The sequence below is a fragment of the Podarcis erhardii genome (genome assembly GCF_964252035.2).
Source record: "Podarcis erhardii genome assembly, chromosome: 15".
NCBI classification, from domain to species: Eukaryota; Metazoa; Chordata; class Lepidosauria; order Squamata; family Lacertidae; genus Podarcis; species Podarcis erhardii.
Genome location: NC_138505.1, coordinates 340,729 through 358,270, shown reverse-complemented (window position 1 = coordinate 358,270; position 17,542 = coordinate 340,729). Strand labels below are relative to the sequence as shown.

The window sequence follows — 17,542 nt, the reverse complement described above, 5'->3', positions numbered from 1 at the left end:
ACCCCACCCATCTGGCTGGGCTTCCCCAGCCACTCTGGGCGGCTTCCAACCAAATATTAAAATACAGTAATACAGTTAACTTCACTTATTCCATTTGATTTTTCCCCCCTGACCTGGTCTTAAAGTACGTTTTCAAGCAGAAGAGCAGGGTGAGCCCATATAAAGGCCAGGGTAAGAGTTGGACTTTTGGCGTAAGACGAAAGCTTTGCAGAGACAGCTGCTGCAGGCCAGCCACATCTAGAAAGCCCCGCATTGGCCACGACCTTTCTCAAGTCAGGTTCTAGTCCTCATGGTTCTGAGAAGAGCACTCATTTAGACAGAAACGTGGCAAGAAGCCTTATACACACCCTTGGGCACTGGGGATCGGCAGGGGTATTCTGACACTGCAGACAGGATCCTATCCCCAGCTCTGCCTGAAGACACCACTGAAACCTTCTAGATGCAAAGCAGGTGCACTCTCACACTTCCGGCCCTTCCCAATCTGAAATGTCGGGAGATCTTAGATGAGAGTGTTCTTCCCCCACAGTTGGTAGGTCAGCTGACTGCATGACTTAGGGCACATTTTGGCCCAGGGGCTGCCCAGTTGCTGACTCCCCAGCTGCCTGGGACTCTCTTCTCTCCCCGCTTCCATGTGAGTCTCTAAGCTCTGAGTTTCTGGAGCGAGAATCGGAGTCTTTGTACATAAATGATTTCTTGCGATCTGCCTTAGCCATTATTTTCTTCTTTGGCTCAATAATCGATACGGCTGCGGTGTTTTCTCTTATCTGGGAAGAAGCGACAACAGGGCTAAATGAACTCCCCTCTGCAGTGTGTTACTCATCATGTATATAACTGTTCTGTTTGCAGAGGGAGCCTGATTTGTGGCTTGCTGGAATACCAGGAGTGTTTTTTTACCTGTGTGTGTGTGCAAGAAGCAGGGCGGGCGACGGGAGGGGACGCCTGGCACTTGCCATGCAGAATGCATCACGCACACTCCCTCTTGGCAGTTTTGCAGGGTCCGGTGCAGGTTTTATATATATATATATATATATATATATATATATAAATCTCCTGCCTTTCACAATAGCCCTGCAAGGTAGATCATGACAATCGTTCTGTTCCTGTGTCTAGTTTTAAAAGGACCTTCACAGAGTGGAGCATTTCAGGGTGGTGAAGGGTGTGGAAAATAAGTTCTGTGAGTAAGTGCTGAAGGACCCGCCTTCTGTGTGTCTGACCATGGGTGTAGGCAGGGAGGGGCACCTGCCCCCCCCAAAAAAATATCAATGAAAATACATGGCTAACTGAGGTTCTGCCTGTCCTGCCCCCCAACAAAAATCCTGGCTATGCCCATATTTCTGACCCAATGGGGCTTTTCTGATGTTTGCAAGGGGGAACCAGAAGTTGTTGGACTCCATCTCCCATCATCACACCTGGGGCTGCTGGGAGTTGTGATCCAGCTATCTGGCGCCGTTCCCCATTTCTGCTTTTAAAACCTCGCTGGTGAGCAGCCTTTGATGCCTAGAGACCAGCGTTTCTCCTGGAATCAGGGAGTGGTGAGCCTTGGGCCTTTCAGGCTTCAGGGCTTGCAGCACCCGCCTCCCCCCCCGGCTGGAGTGGGGAGTCCAGCCACATCTGCTGGGTCCGTGAGGTCCTTCTCATGCTCATTTTCTTCCCGCATGTTCCTTCGGCTGGCAGGCAGGAGGTGTGCGCGCTCAGAGAGCGAGAGCGAGAGAGCGATGGCAATGTACCTAATACACACACAAACACGCTCCATATCTTTCACCGCCAGATATTAACAGGAGTTTTCCTCCTCATTGCGCTCCCATTCTGGGGACATGCTTCACCTGTTCATTTCCGCCTGCCGAAGGCCCTGCGTTTTCGCCCCATTAAAAATGGCGGCTGCTCCCCGCCTGCCTCTTCCAATGGGTTGAATCTTGATTGCCGCCCTGCTGTTCCGGGTACCAGCTTGGAAAGGCTGATAGCGTTGTTCTGCAGAGTTTGGAAATTCTGGAGAATTAACAGCGTTGGAGCAGTTGAACGTGCGCTTTCCACGCTGGAAGGAAATGTGCCTTTTTGATATTCTTGTTTTATTTTATACGTTTGGAGGTTTTTAGGCGGCAGGAGACGTGCGAGGGGGAGGAATGCCCTCTGGCAAGCACCTTTTGAACAGGGTTCCTGGTGCCTCTTACTCTCCCTGAGCTGAGCAGATGAAGAAGCCCGCACATCTTTTCATCTGACAATTTTTTCGTTGGATGCGTATGCATTATTAAGGCCTGGAGAGGGAAGGGAGGAATAAATGGCTATTCTCTCTGCCTCCCTCTCCTCGCAAACCTTATTTCTGCCTGCTCTTTAGCTATGATTACAGTGCGGTTTATCATTTTAATCTGCTTGAAATGTCATCGGTACGAGGTGTAATTACGGCAAACCAACAATGGCTCCTCTCCCTCTCAATACACACTTGCGTACTGTACACACACACACACATTCTGCAACATTTCTTGAAAGGAGCCTGAATGGAATTGAAGACTCAAAAATGGGGGACTGGAAAGAACCCCGTTTTCCCTGTCCACATCCAAACCTAAGAAGAGCCTGGCATCAGGACAATGGCAGCTCATCCAGTCCGGCCTCTTCTTCTCACAGGGGCCAAATACCATGAAGATCTTAGGAATCCAGATAGACAGCCTCTGCACCTGGAGGTTCCATAAGGACAGAACAAGAGCCTGGGCAAAGGCGGCCCATCTGGTCCAGCACCCTCTTTGCGCAGTGGCTGACCAGTGGCTCCAAAGTGGCAGACGCGTGGGCACCCTGCCTGCTCTGCCACTTCCGCCACTGGCACATGAGAAGCACCCAGTATTGGCCACAGCACTGTCCTTAGCATATGCGCCACCAGGATGCAAAGATCTGCCCAGCGCCCCCAAATTTAGTTTAGCCCCCAAACTGGTAGCTTTTATGATGATATAAGAGTTAATTTCGCGTGCATGGTGCCGCTGTGAATGCCAAGCACCGCCGCTGGCACAGTGCATCTTTGGTAAATGAGCAAACAAAGTCGGAAGTCCTTTAGTGAAACAGTAGGTATACGTTCGGTAATACCTAGGTATATATGTATTTTGTTTTTCTAGCTTGATCAAAATTATTTATTATTTCATAACAGGTAGATAGTTAAAACCTTAGGTGGCTGCAGCAGCAGGTGCCCGGTGCCCCCCAGAATTCGGTGCCCAGGTACCCCGCCCCCCATTGCACCCCCGGGGAAAGACAGCCCTGATTGGCCAGGATCATGCCCAAAATCCTGCAAGATCTGGCCTGAAATTGGTACTGGTGCCACTTCAGTGGAGGCAGAAGGGCAGGTGGAGAAGCAGGCATGGTGCTGCAGGTGGCAGGACAGGGCAAGGTGGCATTCTGGCCCGGAAAACTCGCAATCAGGATCCGGGCACCAGAGCCCTCTCGCTTCCTGTTGGGTCCAGCGACTGGTATCATGTATTCAGAGTGTGACAGAAGGCCATTGGGACTGGCCCAGTCTGAGAATGGCCAAAACAGTGGTGACACATTCACTTCTAAGAAGCCCCGTTAAAGGTCCATTCATTTCACTTGGTCTACTCTGAGTAGACAGTTTGCTGCTTCCTAGCCAAGGATCTGCTGCTCCTGTGATCTCCTCTCCTCACTCTTCCTCCCTCTCTGCTCTGATCTTTCCCCCTCCTTGCAGCCTCCCCACCTGCTCTCTTGAGCGCCTGGCATCACTTTGATCTCCCCTGCTCCTGTCACCTTCCTCCCTCTGAGCTCCTTCACGTCTTTCTTTCTTTCTGTTTTCTCTCTCCTTTCTGTTCCTGGCAGGCCTGCCTCCCCCCTTCCCCCAATGTCACTGAAGGGTCTGTCCAAGTAGAGTTGGGGGAGACACACTTGCACAAACTCACACACAAGATCAAAGGACTGCATAAAGTTTGTGTGAAATCCTATTGAATTCCCCGTATGGTTTGGAAGACTCCTCCCAACCTGCGAGTCGCTGGTGGGAAACTAGGATGACATTAAGGAGGCGAAGCAGTGGGAAGGGGGGAAGGAGAGGTCTTTGGGTAGGTGCCCCCTCCAGCCTCCCCCCTGTGGGGTGGAGATCGCCCAGCTGCAGAACTCCAAAAACCCAGCAAAGCTCAGAGCAAGAAGGGGGGAGCTCCTTTGGTGTTAGCCGCCCTGAGCCCAGCCTTGGCCGGGGAGGGCAGGGTATAAATAAATTATTATTATTATTATTATTATTATTATTATTATTATTATTATTCCTCCAAGGACAACCGGGCTGTGGGTGGCGGTGGTTGGAGAAGTTAGCGGTTCTAACTCCGGAATATGCATCCCAGAATGAACATGAGAACTCCAAAACCAGCATGATCAAACATTCCAAAAAGACTGGAGTAAATTTATAGAATACAGTCGTACCTCTGGATGCAAACGGGATCCGTTCCGGAGCCCCGTTCGCATCCTGAAGTGAACGCAACCCGCGTCTGCATATGTGTGAGTCACGATTCACTGCTTCCGCATATGCGCGTGAGGTCATTTTGAGTGTCTGCATGCGCGAGTGGTGAAACCCGGAAGTAACGCATTCCGTTACTTCTGGGTCGCCGCAGAGCACAACCCGAAAATGCTCAACCCAAGGCTACTTCAACCCGAGGTATGACTGTACTTGAAGGGCAATTGCAAGCGATTCACAACACTGGCAGGACTTAATGAAGGAGACTTGTGACAATGATGATATATACCTTTTTACATATTGGTTAAAAAGTTTTGATAAATGAAGGAACATCACTGTAAAGAGGAAGAAGTGCAAATGCTATCGTATAAAAAAAGAATTAAGGTGACCATGAGATGGATGGGTGGAAGGTCAACTGTTTATTTGAACAAATAATATGGAAAATATGAATGTCTTTTAATAGTATAAAATGGAAACTTAATAAATATTATATATATATATATATATATATATATATATATATATATATATATATATATGAAACACAGAATGAACATAAGAACAGCCTGCTGGATTAGGCCAAAGTGGACCCATCCAGTCCGGCCTCCTGTTCTCACAGTGGCCAGCCAGATGCCTGAAAGGGAAAGCTGCAAGGGGGACCTGAGTGCAAGAACAACTCTCCCCTCCGGCCATTTCCAGCAACTGCTGTCCAGAAGCATGGCTGCCTCAGACTGTGGAGCCAGAGCAGAGCCATCCTGGCTTGGAGCCAGCGGCAACCCTCTCCTCCTCCTCCTCCTCCTCTTAAAGCCCTCCAGGTTGGTGGCCGTCGCTGCCTCCTGCAGAAGAGACTTCACAGAACCCTAGAGCTGGAAGGGACCCTAAGGATCATCTAGTCCAACCCCTGCAACGCAGGAATATGCAGCCGTCCCACACAAACCTGCAACCCCCCTGGTGTTATCAGCACCAGCTCTAACCCACAGAGCCAACGTCCATAGTTTATGTGCTGCGTGAAGAAGGACTTTCTTGTGTCTTTCCGGAATCATCTTCCTTGGATGCCCACCAGTTTGAGCGTTATGAGAGGGGAAGAGAACTTTCCTCCACCTGCTTCCTCCAGGCCACATAGAATTTTATCAGCTTCGCCTCTCACTCGCCTGTTCCTCGCTGGGAAACCTTGCCGTTCTAGCCCTTGAAACGGCATCCCTGGCTGGTCTTGCTGCCAGGTTTGTGACAGCTGGCCATTTTTTAACTTAGCAAACTGAGGGGGGGGGGTCTTGAGCCCTGGTCCTAGCCTGACACTAACCACTGCACCGCACTGCCCACTTTCTTTTTTTAATTTTTGCTCTCTGCTTTCAACTCAGAGGACAACACCCCACCCCCTTCGCCCTCCCTGGGCCTTGAGGAGCTTGAGAGGCAAAGCAGAAGGAAAGTTCCTGGGCTGTTTTATCACCAAGGACATTTGCATGACAGGGGAATCTTTGTCTGCTCCTCCTCCTCCTCATTCCCGCTTTACATAACACCAGGCCAGAGAGGGAGGGAGGGACCCTGCTTTCTGGTTTCCCACAGGCAATGCTTGACCACTGTGAGAACAGGATGTTGGCCTAGATGGGCCCCCTTTGGCCGGATCCAGCAGCCAGGATCTTAGCCACCAAGGCTGCCCTCTGCCCTTCGCAGCAGGAGATGGCCATGCTTCTGATTGCCAGTTGCTGGAAGACGCAAGAGGGGAGAGTTGCTCTTGTGCTCAGATCCTGCTTGTGGGTGGCCTCCACGAGAGGAGGACGCTGGACTAGATGGGCCCCCTTTGGCCGGATCCAGCAGGTTCTTCTCACGGTCTCCCAGCCTGTCCTCATTTCCCCCTCAGTCACCCTGTGATCCTTTATCCCTCTCTGAAGACTTGTCCGCATTCACTGGTGCTGTAGCCTGTAATCGAGTTTAGCTGACTAGATTAACTGATTTTTTATATAAAAAAACCTTAATCAACTCAAAAAGCATCTCCAATGAATTGGGCAACATGTTGGTGTGTTGTGGTTTGGGGTTTTTAAAAACCCACCGCAAATTATTTTTGATACAAGGACTTGCTTAAAAAAAGCAAACGCCCTCTGGGCTTAGAGCATGCAGGTTGGATGGATTTGTTGTTTGAGAGCCAGTGTGGTGTCCTGGCGAGAGTGTCAGGCTGGGCGCTGGGAGAGACCAGGGTTCAAGTCCCCCACTCAGTTGTTATGCGGAATTAAAGAGGAACATGGTCAAGATGCTGGCAGTGATTGCAGACAAGATCTTTTCCCCAGCCCTGCCTTGAGATTCTGCTTGGGGATTGAGCTGCCCAGATGGACAGGGTATACTTCCTCCTCCTCCTCCTCCTCCTCCTCCTCCTCTTCTTCTTCTTCTTCTTCTTCCCACTAAGCTACAGACCTTCCCAAACAGCAGGGTGAGAAGCTGCCATCTACTGAATTGCTCCCATGAGATCAGTCTTACTTGCACTGACTGGTAGCAGTGGCTCCCCAGGATTTCAGGCACGGGGGGGGGGGGGCATTCCCAGCCTGACCTAGAGATGCTTTTGGCTGGTTGATCTGGGGACCTTCTGCATGCCAAGCAGGTGATCTGCAGAGGAGAGCCTCCGCAGCTGGGCCAGACCAGGGTGGGGAAAGAGGGATTAAAAACAAACAAGGGTCACTAGTTTCATTGGGAGGGATGGTGGCTTTGGGGCTGAATTTATTGCATCGATTCCAAAACAACTCTCCCAACCTCTGAGTGCAGGCTGCCAGCCTGGGCTGGGGAGAAAAACTGCTCCTCTCCTCTCTCCAAGAATCTGCCTACTCCCATTTCTTTTTCCTTTTTGTGACTTCATTTGAAGTCGGTGGGCAATGCAGCCGGTTCTCTCCCCCCGGAGCCCGCACAGAGAGGCTGGCGTTGGGGAGGGGCCTTCTCCCCGCTGCCGATCAATCTCCCTGTAACCCCGGGGCTGGCGGTTCATTTGGGTGCCATGTGACGGCCGCGGCTGCTCTAGATAAAAAGAAAGGGAAAAATCTACCGCTATCGACCTGATCTCTCTCTCTCCTCCCGGGCAGAGAGAGAGGGAGACGGGGGGGGGGAGCGAGCTGCACTTTGCACCCACAAGCCGACGGAGAGCGGGCGACGCGGGTGCTGTCAGGCCCAGGGAGGTGAGGGGGGCAGCGTCTGTGCATGTATTGACTTCTGCTGGTGTCGGGTCCCCATTAGCGCCTCCGTCTTCTGGTGGTGGAAGCAGAACAGCAAAGTGTGATGGAGTAAAAAACCAAAGTGTTGGGCTGCCTGGTGCTTCCCTGTTTGCAATGCCGCAATGCCCCTACACCACTTTGTTAACAGCACACTTAAGAGATAGCGCCGCCTGGTGGCTGTTAGAGGGAAAAACACGCACAAGGCACTTCAGTGCACTTTGATGTTGCTCAAGTACCCCTACTGCTGCTCCAGCAAAGGCAGAAAAGCTGCTCTCAACTTATTTCTTACGTTTATTTATCGGTTGCCCTCCTGCCCCATCTTTTCTACTCCCAGGAGCTCCAGGTGGCAGACGTGGTTCTTCCCCATCTCTTTTCATCCCTACTACAACAACCCTGTGAGGTAGGGCTGGGCTGAGAGGCAGTGACTGGCCCAGGGTCACACCCAGTGAACTTCGCTGCCCAAGGGGGGATTTAGAACCCTGCTCTCCCCCAGGTCCTAGTCCAACTCTCTAACCATTACGCCACCACTGGATTAATAATAATTATGCTTTAATTAAAGCAGTCAGACGCATATTGATAGAACAATAACAGCAATGATAAGACTTCCTACGGTATAATTTGGGGTCTCTTCTCAAATTCTCTTTCTCTCTCCAGTTCTGCAGACCCGCTTTGTCGAAGAGCCTGAGGACCAGACGGTGGTGGCCGGGCAGAGGATTGTGCTCTCCTGCGTGGTGCTGAACTATTCCGGGATCGTGCAGTGGACGAAGGATGGCCTCGCCCTGGGGATGGGGCAAGGCCTCAAAGGTAGAACCAGAGAATTGGGCCGTCGCAAGGGACTCCTAAGGGCCATCTAGCCCAACCCCTTCCTTGCGTTATGTGTGTGGTGGCGCTGGAGGTGGCCTGCACTGTTATTTTTGTCCTGCGAAGGAGCTTTGCTTTGCATCCTGAATTTTTCTTCTCTGGGGCTGCGAAATTGCCTTTTTGGTGGGTCTGGGCTGGCAATGTTGTGCTTTCAGCTGGCTTCCCAAAGCAACGCTCGCCCTCTTTCCCTTTCAGTCTCTTCACCTCCAGCCTGGCTGTGACATGGAGGACGGCTGAAGCTCAGTGGGGAGAGCATGTGCCTGGCATGCAGAGGGCTGCAGGCTCAATCCCCACTGGCAGCGTCTCCAGGCAGGGCTGGGACTCTCGCCTGCCTGAAACCCGGGAGAGCGGCTGCCAGCCAGTGCGGACAATCCTGAGCTAGGGAGACCCGTGGCCTGACTTGCTAGAAGAGCGATGATCTTCGCCTTTCAAGCACTCTTTTTTATTTTTCCAATTCATCAATATCTGTCTTTTTGCTGGACTAAGAGAGTCCATTTGCACTGTCCCTTTGTTAGCATTTCTTGGGTATATAATTCAAAAGGATATTTTTCCTCTGCAAACTTTAGATTCTTCCATACAGTCGTGTTGATCGTTTCTATTACCCTCTGCCAAAAAATTACCAATAGAGGGCCTTGTAAGAACAGAGGATTTAAAGAAGTATCGTCTCCCACCCCCTTTATGTGCCTCAAGGTGGAACTCTGGAAGCTGTGCGGGGCCCCAGGCAGACCAGTGAGATCCATCTGGCTTGACATTGTCTACACCATGTCCAAAGTCCATTTTGGGGGGCAGTTGGTTTAATCTGGTTCCTGTGGGTAAAATCCTTAAAAAACCTCAAGAACCTCAACCTAAAAGCAACTTCAATCCCAAAAAAGATCAACAACTTTGGGGTAGAATCCTTTAAAAAGTTCAACAAGGTTAACAACTTTGGTCGGCCCTCACGGCCCTTCACTTCATCAAATCTGGCCCTCTTTGAAAAAAGTTTGGACACCACTGGGCTACATGGACTGGCACCTCCTCTCCCTGCTTGCCATGGGACCTTTATTACACAAAGCAGACATTCTGTCATGTCTATTATTTTTATAATTTATACCCCGCCCATCTGGCTGGGTTTCCCCAGCCACTCTGGGTGGCTCCCAATTGAATATTAAAAACACAATACAGCATCAGACATTAAAAACTCCCTAAACAGGGCCACCTTAAGATGTCTTCGAAATGTCAGATAGTTCTTTATCCCCTTGGCATCTGGTGGGAGGGCATTCCACAGGGCGGGTGCCACCACCGAGAAGGCCCTCTGCCTGGTTCCCTGTAACCTCACTTCTTGCAGGGAGGGAACCGCCAGAAGGCCCTTGGAGCTGGACCTCAGTGTCCGGGCTGAGCGATGGGGGTGGAGACGCTCCTTCAGGTCTACTGGGCCTTTGAGACTGTTTAGGGCTTTCAAGGTCAACACCAGCACTTTGAATTGCGCTCAGAAACATAATGGGAGCCAATGCAGACCTCTCAAGACCTCATTGTTCTGAAGCAAGGGCAGAGGGAGCTGCCTTGGCAGAATCGGGCACTTGAGCCAGCCAGCTCAATATTGTCAGGCAGGCAGCATGGCCAGCCCTAGATTGAGAGGCCAAGTGGTGGAGCCTGGGACCTTCTGCATGCTGAGCAGGTGTCCACCTTGCCCTGTGGCTCCTCTCCTCTCAGTCCTGGGGCAGAGGGTTGTCATCTTCCCTCTGCGCATAGGAATTTTATGATTTCAAGAAGCCTCCCTTGGTCTCTCCTCTCTCTGCTCTGGCTGCCCCATTGAGTGTGCCAACAGCGCCACCTCCTGGGAGAGGGCCTGGGCATCCCACTCCCTTCTTTCCAATTTCATTCTTGATTTCTTTTTCTTTTTTAACGCTCTAGCTTTAATTTTGGGACAGTTATCGCCTTGCAAAATGGATCCCCCAACTTTATTTCATTTCAGAAAATGATCGATAAGAATTAATAACAATTTTAAGAAGGCTCAAAAAGTTCAAAGAGCGGCAGATCAAAACTCGCACCCACAAGCGGGTATAGCCTTGCCTAAGCAAAAATGCTCTCAGCTGGTGCCGAAAAGGGCACCGTGCCTAATGCCAAAAGGCAGGGGGTTCTGGGGTGCAGATGCTTCCACGCTGAAATATTGAGTTCTTGCAGGGACAGTGCCAGTTCTGCAGATCGAAGCTGCCAAGGGGGCACATGGGGCGTAAGGCAATCTGGCAGGGAAAGTGGGGCAGGGAGCCTTGCGAAATAAAAAGACACAGCACAAGAGGAAACAGGAGGGGAGGGAAAAGGCAGAGGAGGGAGATCAGCCCTTTGGGTCCAGAGCAAAGGGCTGGGCAACAAGGACATCCACTCCAAGACAGGCCGGTCTTCCCTTTCTGGTGGCAGCAGGGCAGATTCATGGCTGTGTGAGTGGGGAGCTGGGTGCTGAGCTGAGGGGGCACCCAGTACGAGAGGCACTGGGCTTTGGGAAGAAGGAGTGAGGCTCTAACAGGGTCCTGGAGTCCTCCCGCCTCCTCCCCAAAGCATAGCTGTCAATGTTTCCCTTTTTTAAGGGAAATTCCTTTATTTCGAATAGGATTCCTCGCAAGAAAATGGAAAAGTTGACAGCTATGCCCCAAAGCCCAGTTAGCACTTCCCCAGCTGCAAGGAGGCAGCACAGGGATCCAGGACTCTGCTGGGGCCCCAGCACCTCCTTCCCAAAGCTGGGCACTGTTGGCAAGGCAGCTCAAGGGCTGGGGGGAAGGACCAAATTTTGGCCTCGCACAGAGCACTGTTGTAGCTGAGTCTGCCACAGACATGAGAAGATTCTGCCAGATCAGGGCAGCAGCCCATCTAGTCCAGCCTCCTGTTCTCACAGTGGCCAACCAGGTGCCCATTACACGAAGCCCACAAGCAGGATCTGAGCAAAAGAGCAACACTCTCTTGCTGCTTCCAGCCGTGGAGGCAGAACAAAGCCATCCTGGCTCATTGCCCTTGATAGTCCTCTCCTCCCCCATGAATTTATCCAGTCTTCTTGTAAACTCCCTCCAGTGGCAGGGAGTTCCATGGTTCAACCCTGCCCTGTGTGAAGAAGGACTGGAGAGTGGCTGCCAGTCAGTGTAGACAATGCTGAGCTAGGGGGATCCCAAGGTATCTTCTTGTGTTCTTCATTATGGCCAGGAGAGGGGAATTCAGGCTCCTTTTGTGGCTGGTGGGGATGGAGTTGGGGCTCTGGCTGATCCTCTTTCTAGGGGGCAGGAGGGGGCAGCCCCCCCCCCCGGGACTCCACCGGCCAGAGCGGGATGCCCTTCTGTTTTTTCCGGCCTTTGTTAATTAACTCCTCGGACGGTTACTTTGCAGACGTCCGCCTGACCTTTTCCCCGTCCACCCTGACCAAGCCATCGCCCGCCTCCACAGACCAGCGTCCTGGGAGTAAAACAAATAAATGAAAATAATTAAAACCTGACGCCGAGGTTATTTCGGTGGTACACCAGGAGAAAGCTGCACTCTGCCACTTTTAACGAGGAAATTATGCGCTCCGAGCTCATTTGCATATGTTGACATTCTTTTTCTTGGCACCTGCTCTTCCTGGAGGGGGGCGGTGAGGTGGACTCACAGAGGTTGCACGGGTGCAGATTTCGCAGGGGGCTTCAAGCGCACGTCCGCAGCCTTCCTAAGGGCAGAAAACGGGCTCCTTGGGAATACAAGCCACGGTTCCCACGCCACACAGATCTGTCACTCTGTCCCAAATTCTGCAGCTGTGGGGAGGGTGGCTGCCCCCCGAGAACCTGCTTGCTGAATCGAAGCAAACAGCAATTGGGTTTGCTGCAGATCGCCTTTTGTTCCAATTCAGTGTTTAACAACAGGTTTTCCCCGGAGAAAGAGGTGGGACCAAAAAATCTGTATAAACCACTGTCCGGACCCGTGACTCCCAAGAACGTCATGAAAGGAAGTCTGGGTGAGCCCAGGCCAGTCCCGAAATTGGGGGATGGGAGAAGAGGGTCATCATGAAGCGTCTGCAAAATGGTGCCTATGCAGACACAGGAGTGCTGTTCCTGCGATGCACATGCGCAGAGTTTCTCTCATCCTGGCTTGTGTGACTAAGGAAGAACGCCTCTCCCTTCGCTGCTCAGCTGCAGCACAACAGCCCTGCGGTGTCGGCGGGAGGTCTTCCTCTCCGCCCGGTTTCTGCTTAAGCCCCACAGGGGAGGGAGCCTGAGACGCCCTCAAGCAGCTGCTCTGGAAAGGCCCCCATCCAGGGCCCCAGGACTCCGCTGCGCAATGGTGTTTTACTTGAGCGTAACGGCAGCCTGCCTCTGGCAGAGGAGTGTGCCGGTCGCTTGCAACTCCCATCTTCAGCTCCCAGTAGCCTGAAGGCCAAGTGGGATTCAGGAACCCCGAGGTTGGCAGACAAATTTGTCAGTCAAATTAAGGAACTTTATTGGGAATAAAGGGAGGGGGAAGCAGGCAGAAAGGACGCGGGTGGTGCTGTGGGTTAAACCACAGAGCCTAGGGCTTGCCAATCAGAAGGTCAGCGGTTCGAATCCCCATGACGGGGTGAGCTCCCGTTGCTCAGTCTCTGCTCCTGCCAACCTAGCAGTTAGAAAGCGCATCAAAGTGCAAGTAGATAAATAGGTACCACTCCGGCGGGAAGGTAAACAGCGTTTCCATGCGCTGCTCTGGTTCGCCAGAAGCGGCTTAGTCATGCGGGCCACATGATCCGGAAGCTGTACGCCGGCTCCCTCAGCCAGTAAAGCGAGATGAGCACCGCAACCCCAGAGTCATCCGCGACTGGACCTAACAGTCAGGGGTCCCTTTACCTTTTAAGCAGGCAGAAGGGCCAAAGAGAACCCAAAAGGCACCCAGGAACTCCTCCTAGTCTATTTGCTGCACTCTCAGGTTTGCTCCCAAGGGATCATCAAGGCTGGCCAGCTCCATGGAGGATCCCACCGTGGATCCCTGGCACTGGAAAGGGAACTGGATCCCTGGCGTTGGGAGGGGAAGGAGCTGAAAGAAGCGGCTCAGCTCCTCAAAGGCTCACTCTGCTCTCGGGGGGGGGAGGGGATCTTTGCTCTTTGTCCTCAACTAGGCATTTGAGGTTCCCATTTTGCATACAAAGAGGACAGGCAGGACACACCAGCCAGCCTCCCTTAGAGAAATGGTGGCCGACTCAGGGCCCAGAAGGGCAAGCCTGGCATTCTGGCTGGGCTACTGCAGTCCTCTCCCCCTGGGGCTGCCTTTGGAGACTGTTTGGGTGCTCCAGAGGGCGGAAATGCCGGCGCCTGGCTGTCCCTGACTTTTTTATTCTCCGTCTGGTTCCTTCCTTCTCTGCACCCCTCAGGAACGCAAAATGATCAAGTGTTAGATAAATGCCATAAACAGGAGAAGCCTCTTTTCCCTTGATAGGCCTTTGGGAACTGGCTGCTTTTCAAGGAGGGGCTTTTAAATAACACTGCACTGTTTTTATTATTATGTTTATCATTTCTCTTTTAGTAGATGTGCTTTTTAATTCGACGGCAGCTTAATTATTTGTTAGTGGTGATCTTTTCTATGTTTTCAGTTTTTTGTGTTTTATCTGTCTTGTCTGAATTTCTGCATAAGCCGCCTTGTGTTGCAGTCCTGGGAAAAAGCAGGCTAATAATAATAATAATAAATAATAATAATAATAATAATAGAAATTCCTTGTGGCTGTTTGTTCACCATAGCCTGACTATTGCATCTCCTTTGTTTTAAAAATCATTCTCAGCCTGGCCCCGGTACAGGATCATTGGAGCCTCTGATTCTGGGCAATACAACCTGGAGATCACGGATGCCGAGCTCTCGGACGATGCCCTCTACGAGTGCCAGGCCACAGAAGCCGCGCTTCGCTCCCGGCGCGCCAAGCTGACAGTCCTCAGTAAGAGCTGTTCTGGCATTTCTCCTTGTGTCCCCCCCCCCGTCCCTTTGGGGAAGTACTGAAGACTAGAACTCGGGACGCCTCTTAGAGAAGTTCTAAACTGTGCTGCACGAGCATCTCTAGCTGTTCCTGCAACAACCTGGATTCTGTCCTGACTCTTCCAACATCCCACTTCGCTGGAACCCCCGTTGGGTTCTAATATTATGAGAGAGGGAGGGGGGAACCTCTGTCCATTTTCACACCAGACAATCTTGGACCCCTCTATCATGGCCCCTCTTATTCTCTCTCTCTCTCTCTCTCCCTCTCTCTCTCTCTCTATATATAGAATTTAACGTTGTTATTATTTGTTCACAATTACATCATAGCAAATAATAACAAATTGAATTCCCCACTCCCCCCCCCGCCATGACTTCCCTCAACTTCCCCTTCTGGTTTTTTACATATGAACTTGACCTGCTTACAATACTATATTTCAATATTATATCCTTAAATTAAATGCTGTTATATTCTCATCATTTTGACCTCATTTTTATAGCTTCCATGTTTATATTGTTAATTGTAAGCGTTTACTCAAACCCTGCTAGTGAGTCCATTTCTTTACTTTGATTCTGTAGATACAGTATAAATGGTTCCCAATCTTCTTTAAAATCTCCGTTGTCTTTGTCTCCGAGTCTTTCCGTTGGCTTCGCCATTTTGCCATAGTCCATCAGTTTCTCTTGCCATTGTTCTTTGGTTGGTATTTCATCACTTTTCCATCTTTGGTCTCATAAAATCCTAGCCACTGTTGTTGCATACGTGAACAGTTTTTTCTTCTCTTTTGGCATATCTTGACCTGAAATGCCTAATAATAAAGCTTCTGGTCTTTTAACAAAAGTTATCTTAAACATTCTTTTCAATTCATTATAAATCATTTCCCAATATTTTTTATTTTTATTTTACAATTCCACTACATATGAAAGAGCGTTCCTTCTTTTCCTTTGGCCCCTCTTCATAGAATCATAGAATCCTAAGAGTTGGAAGAGACCACAAGGGCCATCGAGTCCAACCCCCTGCCAAGCAGGAAACACCATCAGAGCACTCCTGACATATGGTTGTCAAGCCTCTGCTTAAAGACCTCCAAAGAAGGAGACTCCACCACACTCCTTGGCAGCAAATTCCACTGTCAAACAGCTCTTACTGTCAGGAAGTTCTTCCTAATGTTTAGGTGGAATCTTCTTTCTTGTAGTTTGGAACCACTGCTCCGTGTCCGCTTCTCTGGAGCAGCAGAAAACAACTTTTCTCCCTCCTCTATGTGACATCCTTTTATATATTTGAACATGGCTATCATATCACCCCTTAACCTCCTCTTCTCCAGGCTAAACATGCCCAGCTCCCTTAGCCGTTCCTCATAAGGCATCGTTTCCAGGCCTTTCACCATTTTGGTTGCCCTCCTCTGGACACGTTCCAGTTTGTCAGTGTCCTTCTTGAACTGTGGTGCCCAGAACTGGACACAGTACTCCAGGTGAGGTCTGACCAGAGCAGAATACAGGGGCACTATTACTTCCCTTGATCTAGATGCTATACTCCTATTGATGCAGCCCAGAATTGCATTGGCTTTTTTAGCTGCCTTGTCACACTGTTGGCTCATGTCAAGTTTGTGGTCAACCAAGACTCCTAGATCCTTTTCACATGTACTGCTCTCAAGCCAGGTGTCACCCATCTTGTATTTGTGCCTCTCATATTTTTTTTGCCCAAGTGCAATACTTTACATTTCTCCCTGTTAAAATTCATCTTGTTTGTTTTGGCCCAGTTCTCTAATCTGTCAAGGTCGTTTTGAAGTGTGATCCTGTCCTCTGGGGTGTTAGCCACCCCTCCCAGTTTGGTGTCATCTGCAAATTTGATCAGGATGCCCTTGAGTCCATCATCCAAGTCGTTGATAAAGATGTTGAATAAGACCGGGCCCAACCTGTGGCACCCCACTAGTCACTCTTCTCCAGGATGAAGAGGAACCATTGATGAGCACCCTTTGGGTTCGGTCAGTCAGCCAGTTACAAATCCACTGAGTGGTAGCATAGTCAAGACCGCATTTTACCAGCTTCTTTACAAGAATATCATGGGGCACCTTGTCAAATGCCTTGCTGAAATCAAGGTAGGCTACATCCACTGCGTTCCCTTCATCTACCAGGCTTGTAATTCTGTCAAAAAACGAGATCAGGTTCGTCTGACATGACTTATTTTTCAGAAATCCATGCTGACTATTGGTGATCACAGTATTCCTTTCTAGGTGCTCACAGACTGTTTGCTTAATGATCTGCTCCAGAATCTTCCCCGGTATTGATGTCAGACTGACTGGGCAGTAATTATTTGGGTCCTCTCTTTCCCCCTTTTTGAAAACAGGGACAACATTTGCCCTCCTCCAGTCTGCCGGGACTTCGCCTGTTCTCCAGGAATTCTCAAAGATGACTGCCAGTGGTTCTGAGATCACATCTGCCAGTTCTTTTAATACTCTTGGATGCAGTTCATCTGGCCCTGGAGACTTGAATACATCTAAACTAGCCAAGTATTCTTGTACTATCTCCTTAGTTATTCTGGGCTGTGTTTCCTCTGCTGAATCATTTGCTCCAAATTCTTCAGGTCGGGCATTGTTTTCTTTATCAGAGAAGACTGAGGCAAAGAAGGCATTGAGGAGTTCAGCCCTTTCTGCGTCCCCTGTTTGCATTTCACCATCTTCTCCTCTGAGTGACCCCACGGTTTCTTTGTTCTTCCTTTTGCTACGAACATACCCATCAAAGCCTTTTCTGTTGCTTTTAACCTCTCTAGCAAGCCTGAGTTGATTCTGTGCTTTAGCTTTTCTGACTTTGTGTCTACACGTGCTGGCTATTTGTTTGAATTCCTCTTTGGTGGTTTCCCCCCTTTTCCATTTTTTGTACACATCCTTTTTTAATCTTAACTCAGTTCTTTAGATAGCCACCCTGGCTTCTTTAGGCACCTTCCATGTTTCCGTCTCATTGGTATTGCCTGAAGTTGTGCTTTTACTATCTCCCTCTTAACAAACTCCCAGCCATCATGAACTCCCTTTCCTTTTAGTATTACTGTCCATGGGATCTCACCCAGCACTTCCCTAAGTTTTATGAAGTCGGCTTTCTTAAAGTCAAGAAATTGAGTCCTAGTATGCTTGGCTGCTCCTTTCCGCTGTAT

The 17,542-nt window shown here is 50.2% G+C and overlaps 1 protein-coding gene across 1 annotated transcript in view; it reads left to right on the top strand.

The window, feature by feature from the left end:
• KIRREL1 (kirre like nephrin family adhesion molecule 1) overlaps positions 1 to 17,542 on the top strand; it is a 105,714-nt gene that overhangs the window by 65,658 nt on the left and 22,514 nt on the right. Inside the window, exons 2-3 of the mRNA XM_081840959.1 lie at positions 8,275 to 8,424; positions 14,216 to 14,365. Of these exons, the coding sequence (XP_081697085.1) occupies positions 8,275 to 8,424; positions 14,216 to 14,365 (300 nt within the window). The remainder of the gene's footprint in view (positions 1 to 8,274; positions 8,425 to 14,215; positions 14,366 to 17,542) is intronic.